This window comes from Berghia stephanieae, chromosome 2 (assembly GCF_034508935.2).
Source record: "Berghia stephanieae isolate SIO BIC M18660-M18661 chromosome 2, UCSD_Bste_1.3, whole genome shotgun sequence".
NCBI classification, from domain to species: Eukaryota; Metazoa; Mollusca; class Gastropoda; order Nudibranchia; family Aeolidiidae; genus Berghia; species Berghia stephanieae.
Window position 1 is genome coordinate 118565580 of NC_088361.1, and position 22732 is coordinate 118588311.

Consider the following 22732-nt stretch of genomic DNA (forward strand, 5'->3'; position numbering starts at 1 on the left):
CAATGCTATTAATATGATTTTTAAACGAATTTATTCATTAAATGAAATGAAATAAAACAGAGAAAATGTATAAAATCATGTCTTCTTTAATTATTCCAACATTTTTTGTGTTAAATTTGTAACAAGCCAGTCAAAGTGTCAACATTAAGTGAGTAAAACAATAACTTTTCCACGTCTGAATAAAAATCCCATGCTTGTAGGATCAGCACTATGTAAATGAATAAAATAGAAATTCTTCAATGTAATCCCGTGCATCAATCAGGTTCACGCCGACATCCTACCATTTTAAGACAACTGATCACATATTTTAATCAATGATCTACAACAACCATAATATTACCCATATGTTGCAATGATTTAGATGAAGAAAATTTAGTTTAATAATAATAATAATCAGAATTACGAAATTTAATGTTTTTTTAAACGTTAGAATCCGAGCTGACTTTCCTAATATGACAGGATTTATTTCAATTCAACGCTTAAAATTAAAGGTTAAAATTCAAATTAATTCCCTTTGGGGACAATTGATCACGTATCTTAATCAGTGATCTACAACAACCATTATAATATTACCCATACTCTTAATCAGTCAACTGCCGTACTCTGAAAAACCTTGTATTTAAAAATTTGGCCAGAAAAATCGTCCTTCAAACATCGATTGATTTTAGTGACCCGCATCATGGCAAAATCTCTCAAACCTGGGACTTTGCAAAGTACAAGTTTTCTGGCCAAATTTTTAAATACAAGTTTTTCCATAATACCGCAGTTGACTGGTTCAGAGTGTGAAGTTTTAAACATTGAAATTCCTGAGATATATTCTCAAAAACTCATCCCCGCGTAAACAAGAAAATACCGGATTATCAAATAGAGCAATGAATGTAAGGATAATATCAATTAAATAACAATAATACTAATAAAATGCCAACAACTTGTAGGATTTTCAATTACAATCATTGTAAACTAAGAGAAATAATTATATTTCATGGTTTTTGAACATCTTTAGATAAAAACCTGACAAGTTTAGTTTGGTACAGTGCCAGACAAAGCTAAAAAGAACAAAATATTTTGTAAAATATCCCCTAAAAATCGGCCTTTCTTCTGGGGATTGAACCTCAGACCTTCCAACTGTTGAGATGTGCTACCATATCACCACTATGATTTGGCCATGTGATATTACTAAGTAACGTTTACATCTACAGTAATTGCTTTCATATGCAAACGTCCTGCTTGAGCAATGGTCAGTTAAAGTACAGTCTACTGTAAAGTCCTCTGATAAACAAAACATGTTTTATGAAAATAAGCACCCGCTATAAGTAATTGATAAAAGATTTTTTTTGTCTATATTTTTTTTTTCAATTACAGAATTGAGAAGTATTCAAAACTTAAGTGTTTCATGTCCAATGTTACCGTCTAACATCCAAATAATAAAATCTAAATAATTAAAAGGTTCTACTTTATATATTCCTGTTTTTCTTTCTTGTAGTGAACTCTATATTATAGAGAAATCAGTTGCTTCTATCCACAGGCGCCCACTGATCAAGAATTTCTCCAATCTTGTCCTTAACTCCCTCCGTGGCTTTGGTCAATTGCTGTACGACATCCTGTGAAAAAGATAATGACAATTTAATGCCAGAAAAAAACAAAAAAGCAAAACAAAACAAAACAAAACAACAACCAAAAAAACAAAACAAAACAAAAACAGAACATCGTTTAACTGTGAAAGAGATTGTTTCGGTAACAGCTCGTGTTGAGTATCTGTGATTACAAAGACAGAGTGCTAAGTGCAAGACAATCATAATGTTCAGACATAATTAGTAGACACTCCTCAATCTGATAATAAAAAAAAAAAAAAATTGAGCTTTATATAGCGCAATATCCACTAAATGTTCTCAAAGCGCTTTACAATGGGTCCCTGACCAACAGCAACATTTAAGATATTGGATGGGACATGACGCCTGTTAGGCGATATTACAATTTTTCGGACAAAGACAATGCTGTTAACGGCCAGGTACTCATTTTACACCTGAGTACAGTGAGAGAATGTGAGTAAAGAGTCTTTTCCAAGGACTCAACTATGCGCCGAGCACAAGGCTCAAACCCAGGACCTTGCGATCCAAAAGCGAGTGTCATACCACTAGACCAAATAGCTGCACAATAATAGTTATGAAGTACCCCTCTCTGTCATCTCCACTGGCTTCCTGTAGATGAATAAATTAGATATAAAGCTGCTACAATAGTTTTTAAATATAATGAAGGAGCATCACCACAATATCTCCAAGATCTTGTGCTGTCTAAAAGCCAGATACATTATTCAAATCTCTTGTTAATCACTACTCTCTCAAACCAGACTAAGGGCAGGAGAGGAAACATTTTTTACATTTTGTCCCTGTTACGGAACAGCCTACAATCTTTGCTCAGAGATTCGTCCTCTATTTGTAATTTAAAGGAAAATCAGACCTTACTGTTTAAATCAGCTTTCCATTATAGATCCTCATAGAAAAGTAAAACTTAGTGTGTTTCTAACATTGTAAATGCAATTAGCGCCTCCTTTTAAGGTAATGAGTAATGAGTACATTACTAGCACGAGGTGTCATGGTATAGAGTGAGCATGTGTAAGTCTGCTAATCAGTCATCATTGAACAGTGCATATCAGTACTCTCATTGTTATCTCCAATAATTTGTCTTCATAACAAATGGAAAACTAAAAGCACCCTACAACACACCGCGTAAGTACAAAAATGTCCAATGCAAACAGACTATTGTTTGCACGTTGTGAGTTAGTTTTTGTGACCTGCTGTGAATTAAATCACTTCAAGGTGTAATTAGAAAATATCATGAATTCTGGGTTTGCACTTCATGAAAAAGTTCATCAATTTAAAAAGAAACAAAAATAGAACTAAATATATGAAATGTCTTGGAACGTACCAAATGGCCAAAAAGGAAAAACTCAAGAAAAATTTAATAATGACAACAACAAAAATTTCTGATGAAAAAGTTCCAAATTTAAAAAGGAATTAGAATGTGCATTTCATTTTAGATTTTTGTTTAACAATTTTGCCATTATCAACAATGTCATTGACGATGCTCAAAAGGCAATTGTGGTATTGAAAATAAGTGACCAGAGAGGGTCTATGCCTTATTTTATCAATCCAGTCTTAAACATGCTATGACCTTCACCTATCGGGGCTACTTGAAAGACCAGCATTTTAACCACACTTTCTCCTACCTATATAGTCGTTGACAGAACTTAAAAGGTTTTGTGAGACAAAGTCCTTGAGAACAAAGTTACTCTATGGTGGATGTTTTTATACAAAGCATTAATAAGTGTGTCTCTGTTGAAAAGGTCGCCACATGGAACAGATAATATAAAAATAATAAGTCTAATAAGATGGGTATATAAGTAAAATAAATACGATTAATTGACCTAGATTATTAAAATAATTTAAACAATTGTCCTTACTCATTTTTCTTAATTTGAATTGTCCTCTGGTTTCATCAGCTTTGGAACAAAATTTACTGTTAATCTTAATGTAAACGTTCAGATTTTAAAATCCATAATGTCATGAAACTTGGACAAAATGTCTTTTCTAGCGATCCCACCATTTTTCAATAACTCATTTGTTCACTTTCTCTTGCTTTTCAAATGAATAATAACGTGAAGTTGAATGTAAGCTTCAATTTAATTACAAAAACAGATCAAATGAACGTTTCGGGTTTCCCCTTTATCAACAAAACAGGATGAATGAAACACCACAGATGAATGAGATGATGTGGTAGTGGCGTAGTTAAGATGAATAAACAAAACATTGGTTGGCAGGAAATATTATGCTCCTTTGTAAGGAAGCACAAATGCATTACACAGTTCCTCCCCGCCTCCCCTCTTTTCACTTAATTAATTGCACATTTTTTAGAAATATCTCGTATTCTATTTTAATTCATGCTTCCTTACAAAGGAGCATAATATTTCCTGCCAACCAATGTTTTGTTTATTCATCTTAACTACGCCACTACCACATCATCTCATTCATCTATGGTGTTTCATTCATCCTGTTTTGTTGATAAAGGGGAAACCCGAAACGTTCATTTGATCTGTTTTTGTAATTAAATTGAAGCTTACATTCAACTTCACGTTATTATTATTTTCTATGAGTTTTGAGCAGCAACATTTACACTTGCTTTTCAAATAAATTTAGGCCAAGTTTCGTTTACCATGTTATGTCAGTGTTTCATGGTAAACCTTTAAATCCAAAAAATAAAAAAATAAAAATTCAAGGGATCCAAAATGTTGAAAGAAAACCTGGCATCCAGCTTTCATAGTAAAAACCCTTTTATAATATTGGACAGTCCACTTGTCATTAAAAAGCAACCAATTGTGTCACTATTATTATTATTGCTCTCTTGGTGAATACTTGAAATATCATGCCAGTTTGGACAAACATTGAACGTTATCAGGATTAACTAATCTGTTCCTACTATATATATGACTTACATTATTCAACTTAATGATATCGCTGTTTTCTACCATCTGCTCTGGTGTGCTGGCACCCACGATTACCACATCAATCCCAGGCTGCTGGAGGATCCAGGCTAGGGAAGCCTTGGACATCTTGACACCTGCCTTGGTGCAGATTTCTCGGATGGATTTTAAAGCCTGTAACGAAATTTCAACCATTATCATTTTTTTTTTCCAGTGAGACAAAAATTTTCAAAATTCAGGATTTAGATATTATTCGTCTTGTAATGGACACAGGTTTGATTGTTTTCATCAAGAAACTATAACATGGTTGTGGGATGTGATTCAGCCTAAGTCACACTACACTTACAGCTCTGTTTGTGAAGATGATAAGATGTAATGACGAGTTTTTGAGTTCAAGGTGAACCTGGCCATTAAAGTCTAAATAACACGCCATAAATTAGATGCCGTGAACTCCGGAGTATCATTAAAAATGAAACCTGTCAGCCTGAATGGTGTAAATATCCAAAGGTAACTAGAATATATACATACTACTCACTCTACAAGATTTCAGAGACAATAAAGTTTGCTACCCTTTGAGTATATTGCATGATATTATTCATTAAGTTTACCATTAACCCCAGTAATATATTATTACTAGATGGGCAGAATGGCTGTGAAAGACAGAATCTTTATCTTTAATGTCGGTACGGGTCAATGGCTAAAGTATAGGCCTGTTGCTATGTTTGTGATGTGACACTTAATTGTTTTGAGAATATAGTTGAATCATTTTTCTTTCAAAGTCAACAATAACATTCTTTGGATGTGAACTTATTGATACATAATCAAATAATATAAATTAAAGAATATTAAATTAATCCAACTTCCATGCATTATGTCCACTATAATATTATACTGACTTTTATAACATTATACTAACTTTGGTAACTTGTAATACTAAGGTAACTTATACATGCTTAACCGGCAGACATGTGTCACGTGTCTCTAAGTGGCTTTTTCGTACCAGATTTTCTATCTACTTATATATGAGGTCTGAGTTATCCTGTGTATACATACATTGGTGTTTTTATTTCAGAAGCTATCTCAAGATTTTTAAAGATGAAACATGCAAATTTGTCCATTTTTTTACTGCCCCCGTTTGTTTACATTGGCTGTGAGATTTTTTATCACTGTGCTACTAGCATCAACAGTTAATTCTTTATGTATTGTCGGAAAAAACACATGATCAAAATCAACGTCAAACAAACACAACTCAAACCTAGACCACCTTCTGCGTTGACTTATATAAATATTAATACAAACAATGCCATTAATGAAAATCAACTACCAACAAGAACAGCAATAACAAATCGCATTAACAGACAAATTATTAACACAAAACACCGCAACAGTCATGGTTTTCCAACTGCCAACTACGAATTATACAAAAGTGTAATGACAACTGAGTAGATTCCCCCAGCTACAGAAAGCCATGTCGTCCATGAGCGCAGAAATGCAAACTACAATTTTAACCAAAAAAAATAACAACATGGATTCTTTATACCCATCTGCAGAAATCTTCCTTACGAGTCACTGCCCAACCCCCTTATGTCACAACAGACACTCAAATTTGACTTTATGACTTCTAAATTTTAACTGCCAATCAATCTGTAACAAAGTTGGTGAACTGCACTAAATTTTAACTGCCAATCAATCTGTAACAAAGTTGGCGAACTGCACTAAATTTTAACTACCAATCAATCAATCTGTAACAAAGTTGGCGAACTGCACTAAATTTTAACTGCCAATCAACCTGTAACAAAGTTGGTGAACTGCACTAAATTTTAACTACCAATCAATCAATCTGTAACAAAGTTGGCGAACTGCATCAACTATTATTGGCTAAAAAACCTGACATAATCATTGTGACTGAAACGATGATTAACTCTGACATCCAAAACAGAAAATTTTCCCCCTAAAGTTTAACGCTTTCAGAAAAGATAGAAACCATGATGGAGGCGGAGTTCTTGTGGAAATTTCCAATACTCTGGTGGTAAATGAAGAAATAGATCTTACAATCAAGGACTTAGAAATAATATGGGCAAAAATCAAATTACAAAACAAAAAACATCTACTTGTTGGTTCATACTATCGACCTGACAAAGGCGATGAATAAAATTAAGTCTCATGAAATTTGAAAAATCACTGACATTAGCATGAAGACATGAAACTCTGCAATCATCATTGCTGGAGATTACAACTTTCCTGGCTGAAATTGGAAAGACAAAACATTGAATAAAGATAGTCTATATGTTGGTCTTCACAACACATTTAATGATAATCTAGATGATCTAGGACTTGTACAGAAAGTAGAAGTGGTAACCAGGAAAAACAATGAATTGGATCTTGTAATGAATCAGCCGGAGCTTTTTTCTACTGTAAAATTATCCCTGGTATATCAGACCATTACATTGTTCATTGGGAGATAATACAGAAGCAAGACAAAGTTTTTACAAACCTAGAATTGTGGCATATTTATAAAAACGCTTATTGGGATGACCTACAATCCTCTGTCTCCACTCTATCGGAAACCGTTTTACACAGTGACATGCCTGATGTTAGAAAAATGTGGGATAAACTACGAGCAGGATTACATGATTGCACCCAACAATTCATACCGCACAAGATGATTGGTGGGAAAATGAATCTTGAATGGCTGAAATATAAAACCTTAAAGATGATCAAAAGGAGAAAATGAATTCACTCTAAAATGAAATGAACAGGAAGGGAAGACCTCCAAGAATACTCTGCAACACTCAAAAAGCAAACAAGACAGCAAATATGCAGGGTTTATTGGAGCCACATTGAGGGCTTAATCCTGGAGGCGTCTGTAGACAAACCACACACAACAAAAAGGTTCTGGGCTTTCATGGCATCTGAAAGAAGGGTAAACATCGGGATCACTCCCCTAGGAGAAAGAGGAACACAAGTCATCGACGATAATAAACGATTCTGAACAAATAATTCCAGTCTGCATTCAGTCCAAATGAGAATTTTACTGTCGAAGAATTCAAAGTGAGGTGTGCCAAAAAAAACAACCTAATGCCATATCACAATGTGTGGATATCATAATCATGACATACAGTGTCAAAAGCTCGTCACAATACTTGACCCCACAAAAGCAACTGGCCCAGATGACTTATCCCCCAGTGTATTGAAAGAGCTTGCATCTGAACTGGCTTCAGTGTTTGCAAAAATTTATCAATCGTCTCTTAATATCGGATTTATACCATATGACTGGAAAATCGCCAATGTAACTGATTTTTAAGAAGGGCAATAGAAGCAAACTTGATAATTATTGGCCAATATCATTGACCTGCATTCCTTGTAAGATCTATGAGCACATCACTGCCAAACTACTGTGAACAAAACAAAATCATTTGTCCACAACAACACAGGTTCCGCAAATATCATTCATGTGAGACACAGCTCATTGGCCTGACAGACGAAATAGCACAGGTTATGGATGCAGGTAGACAAGAAGATATTGCTTGTCCTTGATTTCAGTAAAGCATTTGACAAAGTCAGCACAGTCTCCTCGTACATAAAGCTTAAGCATTATGGAATAAGAGGCAAATTAAATGCATGGATCAACAACTTTTTATCAGATCGTAAACAAGATGTCTTAGTAAATGGAGAAAAATCCCCTTATATCCCGGTTGAGTCTGGCATACCACAAGATTCCATATTTTGCCCGCTGTTGTTCTTGATATTTAAAAATGAAATACCCATGGACCTAAATTCCATGACAAGACTCTTTGCAGATGATACAGCTTGTCACAAAAATTTGAAAGGCACTCCAAACCATATTCAATTACAACAAGACCTCGACAAGTTGACGACATGGGAGGAGCAGTAGAAAATGTCTTTCAACCCCAGAAAGTCTCATTGACACAATACTTACCAACATAATTACCACTTGCATGGACAGAAGCTGGAAGAAGTAAATCAAACTAAATATCTCGGTGTAACAATAACAACAGACATGAAATGGAACAATCACATTCAAAACATCGCAAACAAAGCAAATAAGATCCTTGGCTTCTGAAAAAGAAATCATAAATCAAGCAACCAATATGCAAAATTAGCAGCTTACAAGACCATGGCCAGACCATCACTGGAGTGTGTATGTTCTGTGTAGGATCCACACAGTATGGATGGTAATAATACCCTCGAAAAAGTACAACGAAGAATGATAAGATGGATCACAAATTTAGGTCACATAGAAAAACTAAAGGACACTGATGTGAAGATCCGTGGATTACTACCACTTATTACTTGTAGACAACAGTCACAACCCATAAACTTTTACAAATAACACCAAGGTCAAATTAACATTACATCCAAATTCAGCCTAAACTTTCGACCCGCAGACATAGCACTCATACAACACATACACTGATATACAATACTCGAGCCTCAATAACATCTCGCAGACAATCGAGTTTTTTCCACAAAACAGCAAAAGAATGGAACAGCTTCTTAGAGGAAATTGTTGATGCGCCCAACATGGAAGTCTTCAAAAACACCTTGTCCGTCTACCTAATGTATACTAAAGAGCAGCATTAATTGTCAACAAGATGGCGCTGGTTGCCTTAACCCGAAGAAGAAGTAAGAAGACTTTGTACACCATTAAAAGCAATGCTTTCACTAGTCTCCCAATTTCTAAACCATTTGTTGATATTCAATTAGAATAAATAAAGTAAAGAAATAAAGAGTAATAACCAACATTTAAAAGTTCATACCGTCAATAAACAATCAAGGGCATATTACAAAATTTGTTTTTGCAAAGCATGGTAGTTTCCCTTTGCTTATCATTTGAAAAAGTAAATACTTGATAAAATAACAGACTGAAAAATGAAATGGAAAATGATTGGTACAATGACTAAAGATATCTAATGATAGAAATGGCAATGCCATCTTTTAAGAAATTAAATCATCTATCAATAAATTATTTTCACTAGAGTGTATAGTTTTAATATGACGTTGATTTCCAAAATTCTAACCTCATTCACTTCATCTTCTGCACCATCTGTGCCATGTCTTGCTAGTGGCGTTCTGGAAACAAAAATATATGAGCAAATCAAAATTATTGTTTGCTGGTTTGGCAAAAATTTTTTTTAAATAAAGAAAGAAAAGTCAAATAAGCAAAAGCAAAGAGAAAAGAAATACAATCTGGCACATATTTCTCGTTCTTGCTGAGGCAAAATATTTACTATGAGGAATCCAGGAAATTTGTATAAAGAAAATAGGGAAATTTATAAATTTCTGATATTAACATTAGTACGAGGAATCCGTGAAAATGAGGAATGCATACTGCACTGCACTGTAAGTACATTCATATCGAGATTTTAACAAACCCCCCCCCCCTCTGCAGAAAAGAGCAACCCCCCCCCCCCCCCGCACCCCCAAACCCAACAACAACAAAAATTAATTAAAAAATTAAAAGACAAAAATGGAAATCAAAGACTAAAGAAATTATTTTTTAAATACTACAACAAGTTAAAATGACTGAAACTGCAAAGAGACAATGAACAAACGTCCTTTTAGAGGTCAAGAAGAAGATTAGTTGCTGGAGGATGTGACGAACATGAAAAGAATCTGGATCGATCCACCATTACATCAGATTTTTTAATGGCTTCTTTGTCCACCCAACAGAAACTAGCTTGCTTGAATCAAACAGTGGATCAGAGCGACCAACTTTTACTAAGAAAAGATTTGTGAGGTATAAAACATTTGGCATGAAAGCTTTCTTTACAATTCACAAACCACTGCATTAATGAAGTATTTTGTCGGGATGCACGAAATTGAAATGAAAGTCAAAGCAATTGGAGTAATATGTCTTAAAAAAATTTTTAATCTAAAGATGCTATACCAAATTGTCTCAATGAAATCATATTAAAAGTGATGAAGCATTGGAGCCATTTGGCAAATGGAGCCCTCGGTTTCTGTAGTATTACACAAACAATAATAATGGCTTGCTTTCATTTGGATAGGACACCACTAGTCTATCGCAAAGTACTTTCAACCAGCTCTAGCAGACCCAGCTACCTAATCATTGCTGGGTGGACAGAGAAAACAGTAGGACCAACTGGTCACTGGCTTGAACCTGTTGACCTATTTCAGATCGTGTTATGAGTCAAAAACCATGCCTTTAAATTACATCAGATTGATGCATTGGTCATAAATTTGCGAAGTTAACTTTACTCACGAAGCCTGGGAAAAGAGCCGACCCCTTCTTCTTCCTTCTGGGACTTCAGACAAGTTAGCGTATTTCCCTGTTAGCAATCCTTGTTGCAAAGGGGAATAAGCCATCATACTGACGTTGTGTTTCCTACATTGTTCAAGTAAGGCACATTCTGCTGATCGCCACAGCAGGTTATAACCAATCTGTTAGAATTCAAAACAAACTATGATTGAAATGGAACGTATGCAAACAAACAAAAATTCATTGATAAGTTTTTTTTTTCTTTTAAAAAAAATATTCCATCAGAACCATTAAATCAATGAAGCCCGAGTTTATACCGGTTTCTATAGCATGAGATGAACAATAGCAACTGCTTGCTACCATTTGGATAGAATGATAGTCTATTGCAAAGTACTTTCTGTAAGATCTAACAGACCCAGCTACCCAATCACTGCCAGGTGGATAGGGGGTCAGAAAAAAAACCCTGAATACACCCGGGGTCGATCTTGGAACCTTTGCATGAGAGGTGAATGCTCTACCAACTGAACTATCGGGATCCAATCAATAAGTTTACCATTTGTATAATATTATGATGTTTAAAAAATTACAAACATAAAAAAAAAAATTTTAAATCAAAAGACGATTCTTAGGACATCTTCAACGACGATGTAATTCTGGGATCTGGCAATGTTGTTTTATAGAAATCCAAAGACAGAGAGAATTTGAATACTTTTCTTATCTTGGAAAAAAGTATTTTCACCCCGCAGGAATATCATTAACTGTTCATTAAACTACAGTATTTAATTTAGCACTCAATTCCAATTTTTTTTAAAAAGAAAAAAAAAAAGAGGAAGAAGAAAAATATATATATTTATAGTTTTAATCATTTTGAAGTGAAAATGTCAAAGAATAAGAATAAAAAAGTCAATGGAAAGACTTCTGAAACTGAGGTTGTAAACACCCAAAATGGCGGAAAAAAACAAATCATCGAAAAATGTTACTATTGAAGTTGATGAGTGCAAAGTATGTCACCAAGAGTTCAGTGATCCAAACCATGAAATGATTATTTGTGACAGATGTGATTGCTATGTTTGCAGAGTTTGTAGTGAAATAACAATAGAACAATATGCCCTCTTGATAGATGATTCCTGCAAGTTTCACTGGTTTTGTGAGGAGTGCGAGCGACCAGCTATGTCAGCAGTCAAAAAAGATAAATTAATAGAACAGAAATGCAATGAAATCCTGGATGATTTTAAAAGGAATGTTCTAGAAGATTTGAAGTCCCAAATTTTAAATATCAGGGAAGAAATTGATACTTTGAAAAGAGAAAAGAGTGTCCCACGAAACCCTACAGCAAATGCCCAACAAAGTTATGCAGAAGAGGTTAGAAAAGACTTAGCTAGCCAAGTGACAGCAGAGAGTGCAAAGGAACTAGCAGAAAGAGATAGGAGGAAGAATAATATTGTCTTTTTCGGTATCCCAGAGAGCAGTGCTGAGGAACTAGACCAGCGTATTAGAGATGATAAGACCTTTCTCATCTCGCTTTGTAAAGAAACTTTAGACACTGATGTTGACATATCAACCTGTAAGCGCCTACACTCCAAAGCCCCTGGTACAAGACCTTTTCTGATATCAATTAAGAATGAGGAGCAGGCTTCTGGAGTTCTGAGAAATGGTCGTAAACTCCGCCAATCAGAAATACATAAAAATATTTTTTTAAAAAAGGATTACACCCCTTTAGAAAGGGAAGAGATGAGGAAATTGGTAGAGATGAGAGACAAAAAAAGGGAAGAGACAATACAGAAAGGGGGAGAGAAGTGGACAATATGGAGGGGGAAAGTTGTAGATTCCAATAGAAGACAGGGCATGCCAGCAGACAGAAAGAGAGAGGAGGAGGAAAGAAAATAACCAACGATTTTAGTTCTAATGTACAGAATGTTTTTAACCCCATCAGACGGACAGTTTTAAGTGCTTGTACAAAAAATTAGACCGTCATCGCACGGACATTTTAAAGTGCTTTTATACAAATTCAGATTCTTTTATCAACAAGAGAGATGAACTTTTATTAACGATTGATGCTGAGAGTGTTGATGTTATAAGTATAACTGAAGTGTTACCTAAAAATCAGCAAAGAGGTAAAATCGAGCCGGTAGAACTTCAGATTCCAGGCTTTGATTGTTTTCACAATATTCAGGATAAAAGTTGTCATCGTGGTGTAGCCATATGGGTTCGTTCAAAGCTAAATGCTCAACCAGTCAAGTTGTCAGACAACTTGTCATCATCCAAAGAATCCGTTTGGTGTGAAATAACACTTAGAGACAATGATAGGATGTTAGTTGGCTCGGTTTATCGTTCACCGAATAGCTCTTTTGAAAACAATGATAAGATTAATGAACTTTTAGTTAAAATGACAGAAGGCAAATCACATGTTCTAGTTACGGGAGATTTTAACTTTCCTGAAGTAGACTGGGCAAATGAGTTATCCCCCAAGGACTCAGATCACTCTGCTTCTAAATTCATGGAAGCTGTCAGGGATTCATTCTTAACACAGCACGTTAAGCAACCAACTCACTACCGTTCAGAGCAAACCCCAAATATTTTGGACCTGGTTTTTACAAATGAACATTCAATGATTGACTCAATAAGACATGAGGCTCCACTAGGCAAGAGTCACCACCAGGTTTTATATTTTGACTTTAGATGTTACACAAAGAAATGTTACTCGAACGAACCCCGCTACTGTTTCGATAAAGGCGACTACAAACAGCTTTCTGAATTAGTCTCAGCTGCAGACCTAACACAAAAAGTAATAAACCTGTCTGTACTCGATGCATGGACTATTATCAAATCTGAAGTTATGTCAGCAGTGGACATCAGCGTACCAAAAGTTAAAAGTAGTTCAGACAGAACTTCACCTCGGTGGATCAATCCTACAGTCTTGGCAAAACTCAAGAAAAAGAAGCAAGCTTACAAAAAGTACTTAGAAACTAGAGAGGGTGCAGACTATATTAATTACACGAGGGCCAGAAATCAAGCCAAAAGCTCATGCAGAATTGCTGTAAAGGACTATGAGAGATCTATTTCTCGTATGGCTAAAGTGAACCCGAAAAAGTTTTTTGCATATGCTAGAACAAAAACGAAGACTAAAGACGGTATTGCGGATTTGTATGATGATCATAAGACAGCCTCATCTAACATTGACAAAGCCAATATTCTTAACAAGTTCTTTAGCAGTGTATTCACCAACGAGGATCTTACTAATATACCTACATGTGAAAGAAAAAGTGTAAACAACATACTATCAGATATAGAATTCGACAAAGACACTGTAAAGAAGAAACTAGACAAACTCAATATGAACAAGTCCCCAGGACCTGACATGTTCCACCCCAGCGTATTATGTCAGTTGTCAGAAGAACTCTCCGAACCATTAGCGTTACTGTTCCAAAAATCACTTGACTCAGGAACTCTTCCACCCGATTGGAAAGAAGCACAAGTTACACCGTTATTCAAGAAAGGAGACAAGAGTAATCCGGGCAATTATCGACCAGTTAGCCTCACCTCAGTGGTTTGCAAAATAATGGAGAGCATTATTAGAGACTATGTCATAACTCACCTAAAGAACAACAAGTTACTGTCTGAATGCCAACATGGCTTTGTTTCTGGCAGGTCATGTTCAACTAACCTCCTAAAGACTTTAAATGATTGGACAGAGTTTCTCGACCAAGGATCTTCGGTTGACGCAATCTACTTAGATTTTGCTAAAGCTTTTGATTCTGTTCCCCATCAAAGACTCTTAAACAAACTGGAAGCTCATGGTGTTCAAGGAAATACTCTAAGCTGGATTAAGCATTTTCTAGTAGGCAGGAAACAGAGAGTTAGCGTGCAAGGCACAGTGTCAAATTGGACAGAAGTTCTTAGTGGAGTGCCACAAGGCAGCGTCTCAGGTCCAACTCTTTTCGTAATCTTCATTAATGATTTACCAAGTATTTTGTCTAGCTCATGTTCAATGTATGCCGATGATACTAAAGTATACAGAAAGGTAAACAATCTAGAAAATAGAGACAGTCTTCAGTTAGATATTGACAATCTAGTCAACTGGGCAGACGATTGGCAACTGAAGTTCAACGCTGGAAAATGCACAGTGCTACATCTTGGAACGAAAAACAAAATCTTTCACTACGATATGAGACAGCATCACTGTAGCGACAGAACAGCTCTGAATAAGTCAAAACTTGAGAAAGATTTGGGAGTACATGTTGATACTAAATTAAAATTCTCAAAGCATATAGAAACACAAGTTAATAAGGCAAACAGAATCCTTGGACTCATCAGAAATCTTTTACCTATTTAGATGCAGCAACTATGAAAATACTATTTACTGCATTAGTCAGACCCCATCTCGAGTTCAGCAACTCAGTATGGTCACCACAAATTGAGAAAGATAAGAAACTTATTGAAGGCGTGCTTCGCAGAGCAACAAAAGTAATTCCTGGGTTGAAAGATAAGCAATATGAGGATAGACTGAAACGTATTGAAATTCAAGCATGACATACAGACGAGTACGAGGTGATATGATTGAAACATACAAGTTTACACACAGTTTGTATCAAGTCGAGAGTAAACTTTTCGTGTTTGCAAACAATGGAAACAGAGGTCATAATTACAAGCTGCATAAACCAAGGTGTAACACATCGCTTAGGCAACACTACTTTAATCAACGTGTGATCGACTGCTGGAACAGTCTCCCTGAAACGGTGACCAATGCTCCAAGTGTCAACGCCTTCAAAAATAGCTTAGATAGCCACTTAGCAGATTACATGTTTAGCATAGTTGAACCGCCCATTAAGATCCCATCAAAGGGTTAGACGTATATACAGGTCAAACGATCTGTTAGGGTTAGGGCCTTCAATTTATCAAAAAGTTTATATATTATAGATACAGGTCAAAAGATCTGTTAGGGCTTTTTATTGACTTTTATCTCGATGAACTGAATGCCAAGATCAGCAAAGGCACAAAACGCCTAATACGCTGGAAAACTATACTATACTATACTAAGAAAACGAAACAAGAACAAAAACAAAAAAAATAACACAAAAACAAACATTAAATTAAACAAAATGAGAGAGAGAGAGAGAGAGAGAGAGAGAGAGAGAGAGAGAGAGAGAGAGAGAGAGAGAGAGAGAGAGAGAGAGAGAGAGAGAGAGAGAGAGAGAGAGAGAGAGAGAGAGAGAGAGAGAGAGAGAGAGAGAGAGAGAGAGAGAGAATCTATTTTAAAACTAGATACCTTTGTTCAAAAGTATTGCACGGTTCATAGCATATAACGCACGTTCGTTGTCAACTAAAATAATATAATCATATATAATGAAGCGCTTAGTGCGTGAGGATTAAAGTGATGTTTACTTAATATAAAAACCAAACGTATACAAGAAAAACATAATCATAACCCTCAAAAATGTTACCTGATTAACAACAGGCTTAGCTCCAGCATCAACAAACTCGTTTAACCTTGTTGGTCCAAAGTTGGATAGGCCGTAATACCTTATCCTTCCTAGAGCCACTTGGCGGTTTAATTCTGTAACCGTCTCCTTCACGTCTTTCATGAAACTTGGGAAGTGAATCTGAAACGAAAATAATCCGCCATTTTCATATAAAGCACTCATTTAAATTAATTAATGTTAATAGGATAATAATAATAATAATAATAATAATAATAATAATAATAATAATAATAATAATAATAATAATAATAATAATAATAATAATAACAACAATAATAATAACCATCATCATCATCACCATTATTATCATTATCATTATAAACGCTTTCACAATGTTAAGGGTAAAGATGGTATGTGTTTAAGTAAAATGCTCACCATTGTGTCCGCCAGATTAAATTGCACCAACACACAAAATTGTGTGCAACCTTAAACACGTGATACGTTAGGGGAGAATAGAGTGAAAAAACTAATCATCGAATTGGCGATCTAAAACAAGTAGATAGATAGCAGAGAGGCGAGTGACATCAACTTCATCCATTCTATCAAATCAAATAAACTTTACAAATAATTATATAGATAGTATGCAATAGTATGCACTTGGCTTAGAAGCTCACAACATTGCCACCCGGAAGTATAACCGACCAACACGCAAAACTATGAGTAGCCTTGTACTTTTATAATCTGGTTAATACAGTTTAGTGAGAATTACTCATAAACGTGGATGGCAAAAAAAAAAATAATAACAAAGACCAGAGTGACGTCATCTCCGTTCTATCTATAGATACATGCCTGAATGATATCCATGTAAGACGTCTCCAATTTAGTTAGGGAGTTGGTGATGGCGGCATCGATTTCTTCGGCAGAATAAGGAGGAGTGGATGGCCCCTCACGGAACCCGAACTTAGATGCCACAACGGCGTTCTGTCTGCGGCCCTGGAGGGCTTTTCCAAGCACTTCCTCTGACCCTGCATAACCCTGTGTTCAAATAGAATGAAGAAATAAATAGCTAATATCTAATTGACAACCCTGATATCAATTACACAATGTGTATTAGAGGGTTAATATAATATGCTGAGGCGACAGTGAAAAGTTTCTGAATAAAACCACACACACACGCAAAAAAACAAAAACAAAAACAAAACCAAAAAAAAAAAGAACAAAAAAAAACAAAAAAAAAAAAAAACAAAAAAAAAGACAAAAGAAAACAACAATGAACAACAACCCAACAAACCCCGAATAAATTATTTGGCCATTCATTTTTTACACTCTTTAAAACAATGGAGGATAATAAGGGGGGGGGGGGGGGGGAGGGGGGGGCGGAGGGCAGACACTAAGATTATACCCCAGAATTCATTGCCTTTATACGTTATATAATTCGGCAGAATGACAAAAATCAAATGAAATGATGACACAGTACCTACTCACATTGGGAAGTGATTGGAAGCAATCTCCTTCCATCCTTTAAATTCAAGACTGGTGTATTCTCGTGTTGATAAAATTATATCTAGTCTTAAGTTGTCAAACAATGGAATCTATGTTGTAAGATGAATAAAATAATACTTATATATCATGGACATTCTGGAACAGAGATGGCGCCTTTTTGGACATATCCTGAGTGAAATCCAATGCTAATATTGCAACGAGCACGTATTATTTCAATAAGTGTGGAATTTGGAAACCCATTCAGGGGAAGACCCACAACAACGTTACCTATCTGGCTTAGCCACGATATAGAGTAAAAGATTTCTCACACTTGCGTTTTGGAATTCAAACCATTGCGCACTCGCAAGCTCGTGAAGCGGTTGGGAAAAGGTCCGGGATTCCAAAAAGCAAGACTGTAAGAATCGTATACTATTATTATTCGCTTTAGTTATCTTGTTGGTTGTCTGCTTTCTGTACATGAAAGGAGACGTTTCAAGAAGACAACCATAATCTATGATAAACCACGATTGTGTTCATTTTCATTTGTTACACGCTTGCCAACAGATTCATTGACCCAATCCAATTTCAGCTAGATATCTGTAGATCAACATTTGTGTGATCGAAATTTACATTCATAAAGTTAAAGTAAAGTACGGATTTTATCCCCGATGTCAGCTGCGTTAAATAGACAGTAGCAATTGCTTACTACCCTTTAAACAGGACATTAATTTTTCACAAAGTACGTTCGCGTGGGGGGGGGGGGGGTTGGAAAGATATCGATCTCACCCCTGATTTTTGAGGCGAGTGCTCTATAAAGAAAAAGAGAGAAAATAATTCATTCTTTTAAAAGCAAGGAGAAACTTAGAAAATTGCATATCAAAACCCGACAAAATTAAATTAACAAATCGGATTACAGTTCAGTTAACTGAATAAAATAACTCACCTCAGCAGTATCAAAAAAGTTGATTCCTTGTTCAAAGCATTTGTCAACTATGGCCCTCGATTCCTGAAGATAAACAAAAAATAATAATATGCACGAAAATTGCATATGGTTTAATAATAATAATAATAATAATAATAATAATAATAATAATAATAATAATAATAATAATAATAATAATAATAATAATAATAATAATAATAATAATAATTATTATTATTATTATTATGATATCAATCCTCATTTCATGGTTTTCATAAAGCGTCGCTACTATTTTGACCATTCAAAATCACTGTTTTGTGGCTCAACCAGACAGAATAACTACCACGTAACTTTAATATGGACACTTCCGACTGACATCTTCCAAAATATGAATATGACGTCATGAAGACATATGCCTCTATCTATGCGGAAAGAGAAAATAAGACCAACCCCACCCCCCAACTCAAAAAATAATTAAACTAAAAAACAAAAACAAATCAAAACAAAAGCAACCCAACTCAACAAATATTCTCCCCCCCCCCAAAAAAAAAACCCAAACAAATCCCAAAACAAAAACAACAAAAAAATCAACCACCCCCCCCCCCCCTCCCAAATAAATAAAAAAAAAATCCCCCCAAAAAACAAAAACAAAACAACAACAACAAATACCAAAAAAAAAAAAAAAAACACCAAAAGAACAACAATAAACAACTTCTTCCACTTCGACTACTAATGTTATTACTACTGCTATTGCCATTATTGCCATCACTACTTCCGCAACAACAACGACAATAACGTAAGGTCGACATAGTCGTAACAATTCAAAAACATGCGGCATGAGATACGCCATTATTGACAGCAACTGGAGTAAAACACGCATGACCTCTATAACCAAAAAACCGTTAAGCTGCCATAGTCAAGTCTGGAAAATCTCGTATTTAAAAATTTGGTCAGAAAACTCAATCTTTAAATATCGATCGATTTAAATGAGTCTCATCTTGGCAAAAAACAACTTCGCGAGGTCCCTGTTTTGAGAGTTTTTTTGTTTGTTTTGTTTTTGTTTTGCCAAGACGAGGGTTATATAAATCGATCGATATTTGAAGGACGAGTTTTCTGGCCAAATTATGTTTAAATACGTGTCTTTCCAGAGCATGGCAGCTTACCGGTTAAATACAGATTGGAATTGTGAGAGGACACACAAGGACGATTTACGTGGCTGATAAGATCAGATTACTTAAAAACTTCAACCCTCTAGTGAACCACACTTAACTCTTATCAGTATCAACCATACAAGTGGCGGACTTCTTCTATGGACATCATGCCACAGATATTCCGCATTACAGATACGCCAACTTTTTCGCGAACAACAACGACAAAAGCAGGAATGTAATATATATATATATATATATATATATATATATATATATATATATATATATATATATATATATAATAAATCCGTCATTCAACATCCATCGTGTCTTATCTGTCGTTGGAAAACCCGAAATGTAATTATGCCCCCCCCCTTCTCTCTCTCTCTCTCTCACACACACATTATAATATAATATATATATATATATATATATATATATATATTTATATATATATATATATATTATATATAATCCGTCATTCAACATCCATCGTGCCTTATCTGTCGTTGAAACCCGAAATGTAAATTATGCCCCCCCCCCCTTCTCTCTCTCTCTCTCTCACACACACATTATAATATAATATATATATATATATATATATATATATATATATATATATATATATATATATATATATATATATATGAGTGTTGGTTTGTACTTATAGGTACGAGAGTGCTCGATAATGTTGGTTAGAGCATATAAAAATAAATAAATTCACTCACGTACTTTTTGCTGAAGCAATCGTTTCTATTATGTCCTCCATTTCATCAGTCGGCATTTATCCGTATAATTTATTCTACGGATAAATGCCGACTGATGAAATGGTGGACATAGAAACGACAGTTTCGGCAAAAAATACGTGAGTGAATTTATTTATTTTTATATGCCCTTCTTTCAATATATTGACAAAATTATTGGACAGCTCGTTGCGTGACAGATACAGATACTTAAACGCTTTCCATGCATCATTTTTCTTGGCAGGAGAACACCATAATATCTAAATATCATAATACAATAAATTCCCATCAACTTTTCTTATCAATTAGTCACATTTGAAAAGAATCGTAGGGTTCGTGATAAGAAAAATAGATAGATAGCTAAGCACTGAGCATTAATTGATGAAACGAAAAACTCATTTAAATGTATGCAAAAGTAATTTAACCAATGCTGAACGCCCTCAATTGGATCACCGCCTTGTGGTGGTGGGGGTGCCTAAGTGCTTATTCATTTTAGGGACAAGAAGTCTACCGGTCGACCGTCACTAGACCATCCCGGTAGACTAGCTGAATGAGGGCGCCTCAAAGGCCTGCCAGGGTAAGCATGAACTTGATGGCGACCCAACCATGGGCCCGAATAGGGGGTTCACCACCCCGATCCCGGGCATTTCGTCTAATAAGCCACATGGTGTCTCTACCAATGATGAAAATATGGTTGACATATCTGTTACGAGCAAGGTCTATGAAAATGGACCCACTGCGGTCAAATCACATTGAGATCACTTGAGATGATAATTCCATTCAGCTTTCAGGGTAAAGTGTGTGTGATCAAACTGGGTGAATAAGTATCATAAAATATTCGACGAGACAATAGATCCACCTCTCTCTCTCTCTCTCTCTCTCTCTCTCTCTCTCTCTCTCTCTCTCTCTCTCTCTCTCTCTCTCTCTCTCTCTCTCTCGGCCTTCGGCACCCTACACCAACATTGCTCGTCCGGTGAAACATCATCATCGTCGTCAACATTAATATCGTTATTACCTCTGAGACATTCTGTGACAGAGCCTGAACCTTCACTGTTCAAATTGATACTCCAGTTCTATACATTGTACACTATTTTAGGAAATGGTATTATGTCAATGAATATGTTACCCTTGTCACATTATCATATATATTTCCTGAAATAAACAATGTTGATATGTATGTATGTATGTATGTATGTATGTATGTATGTATGTATGTATGTATGTATGTATGTATGTATGTATGTATGTATGTATGTATGTATGTATGTATGCATGTATGTAGGCCTATGTATGTATGCATGAATGTATGTATGCACAGTCGCTGCTCTGGTGCTACAGTCCCCCGTGATCTATTTGACTTTGTCGAGAACATAACTAATTTTCTCCTTAAGTCGTTCGATGTGTTATTTACCTATTGTCTAATAACATGCTCAATTTTTTTTACAAACAAAATTGTTTACGGAATAAGACCGATAATGGATCATATCTACCTAAAAAAAAGAAGAAGAAGCTAAATTTGAGCTTCAAATTATACAGCTCATGGCTGCCTTTTGACCTCGAAACGACGTCGCAATCGCGAATTAACAATAATGCATAGAATTAAACGAATAAAGGTAAAAATAAGGTAAATTCCTTGCAATAATGACAACAGTGTAATTTAATTAGTGGCACGTTTTTTTTTTTGTTTGTTTTTTTTTAAATTTCAGAAAGGTAAACCTAATCGTTGGTTGCGTGGGATGGTTTATATCGAGTCGTTGACAAGCAAGTTGTTGATATCTTAATCATACGACTCATAAATCAACAAAATTTTTCTGAGCTATCGTCTCAAAACGATATTGGGTGGCTTTGATTCTGAATATTGAATTTAAAGAAAAACCATCAGACTGGGGATAGCTTTTAAATTTAAAAGAAATTTTATAAAGGAGAATGAATATATATTTTTTAACTGAAAAAAACAAACGAACAACCAAACAAACTAAAATTCACATTTTATGTCATTTTGACTTTAAAATCCTTTTTTGGCAACTGGTTTACCCCGACATAATAACCATTTGAAGTGATGGGTCACATAATTTAAGGTTTTGGTTTGAATACAAAAACGAAGATACAATCAAGTTCGGTTTAAATGCGGCAATGTGGCCTTGAGGTATGACACTTTCGGACCGGAAGGTCCTGTGTTCGAGTCGCTTGGCGCATAGTTGAGTCCTTGGAAAAGGCTGTGCCGGGTCGTCGGAGTCAAGTCTCCGACGTGCGTTAGCCCTAATGATGCCCAGTTACGTGCGTTAGCCATAAT

General features: G+C 35.3%; 1 protein-coding gene across 1 annotated transcript in view; it reads right to left on the reverse strand.

The window, feature by feature from the left end:
- Positions 1-14: 14 nt before the first annotated feature.
- The window catches only part of LOC144966407 (1-deoxyxylulose-5-phosphate synthase YajO-like), a 27983-nt gene continuing 5265 nt past the window's right edge, over positions 15-22732 (reverse strand). The window contains exons 2-8 of the mRNA XM_078902817.1: positions 18567-18629; positions 16991-17176; positions 16163-16321; positions 10725-10903; positions 9520-9571; positions 4490-4651; positions 15-1601 (exon numbers count right to left, since the gene is read on the reverse strand). Coding sequence (XP_078758943.1) covers positions 1506-1601; positions 4490-4651; positions 9520-9571; positions 10725-10903; positions 16163-16321; positions 16991-17176; positions 18567-18629 — 897 coding nt within the window. The 3' untranslated portion in view covers positions 15-1505. The remainder of the gene's footprint in view (positions 1602-4489; positions 4652-9519; positions 9572-10724; positions 10904-16162; positions 16322-16990; positions 17177-18566; positions 18630-22732) is intronic.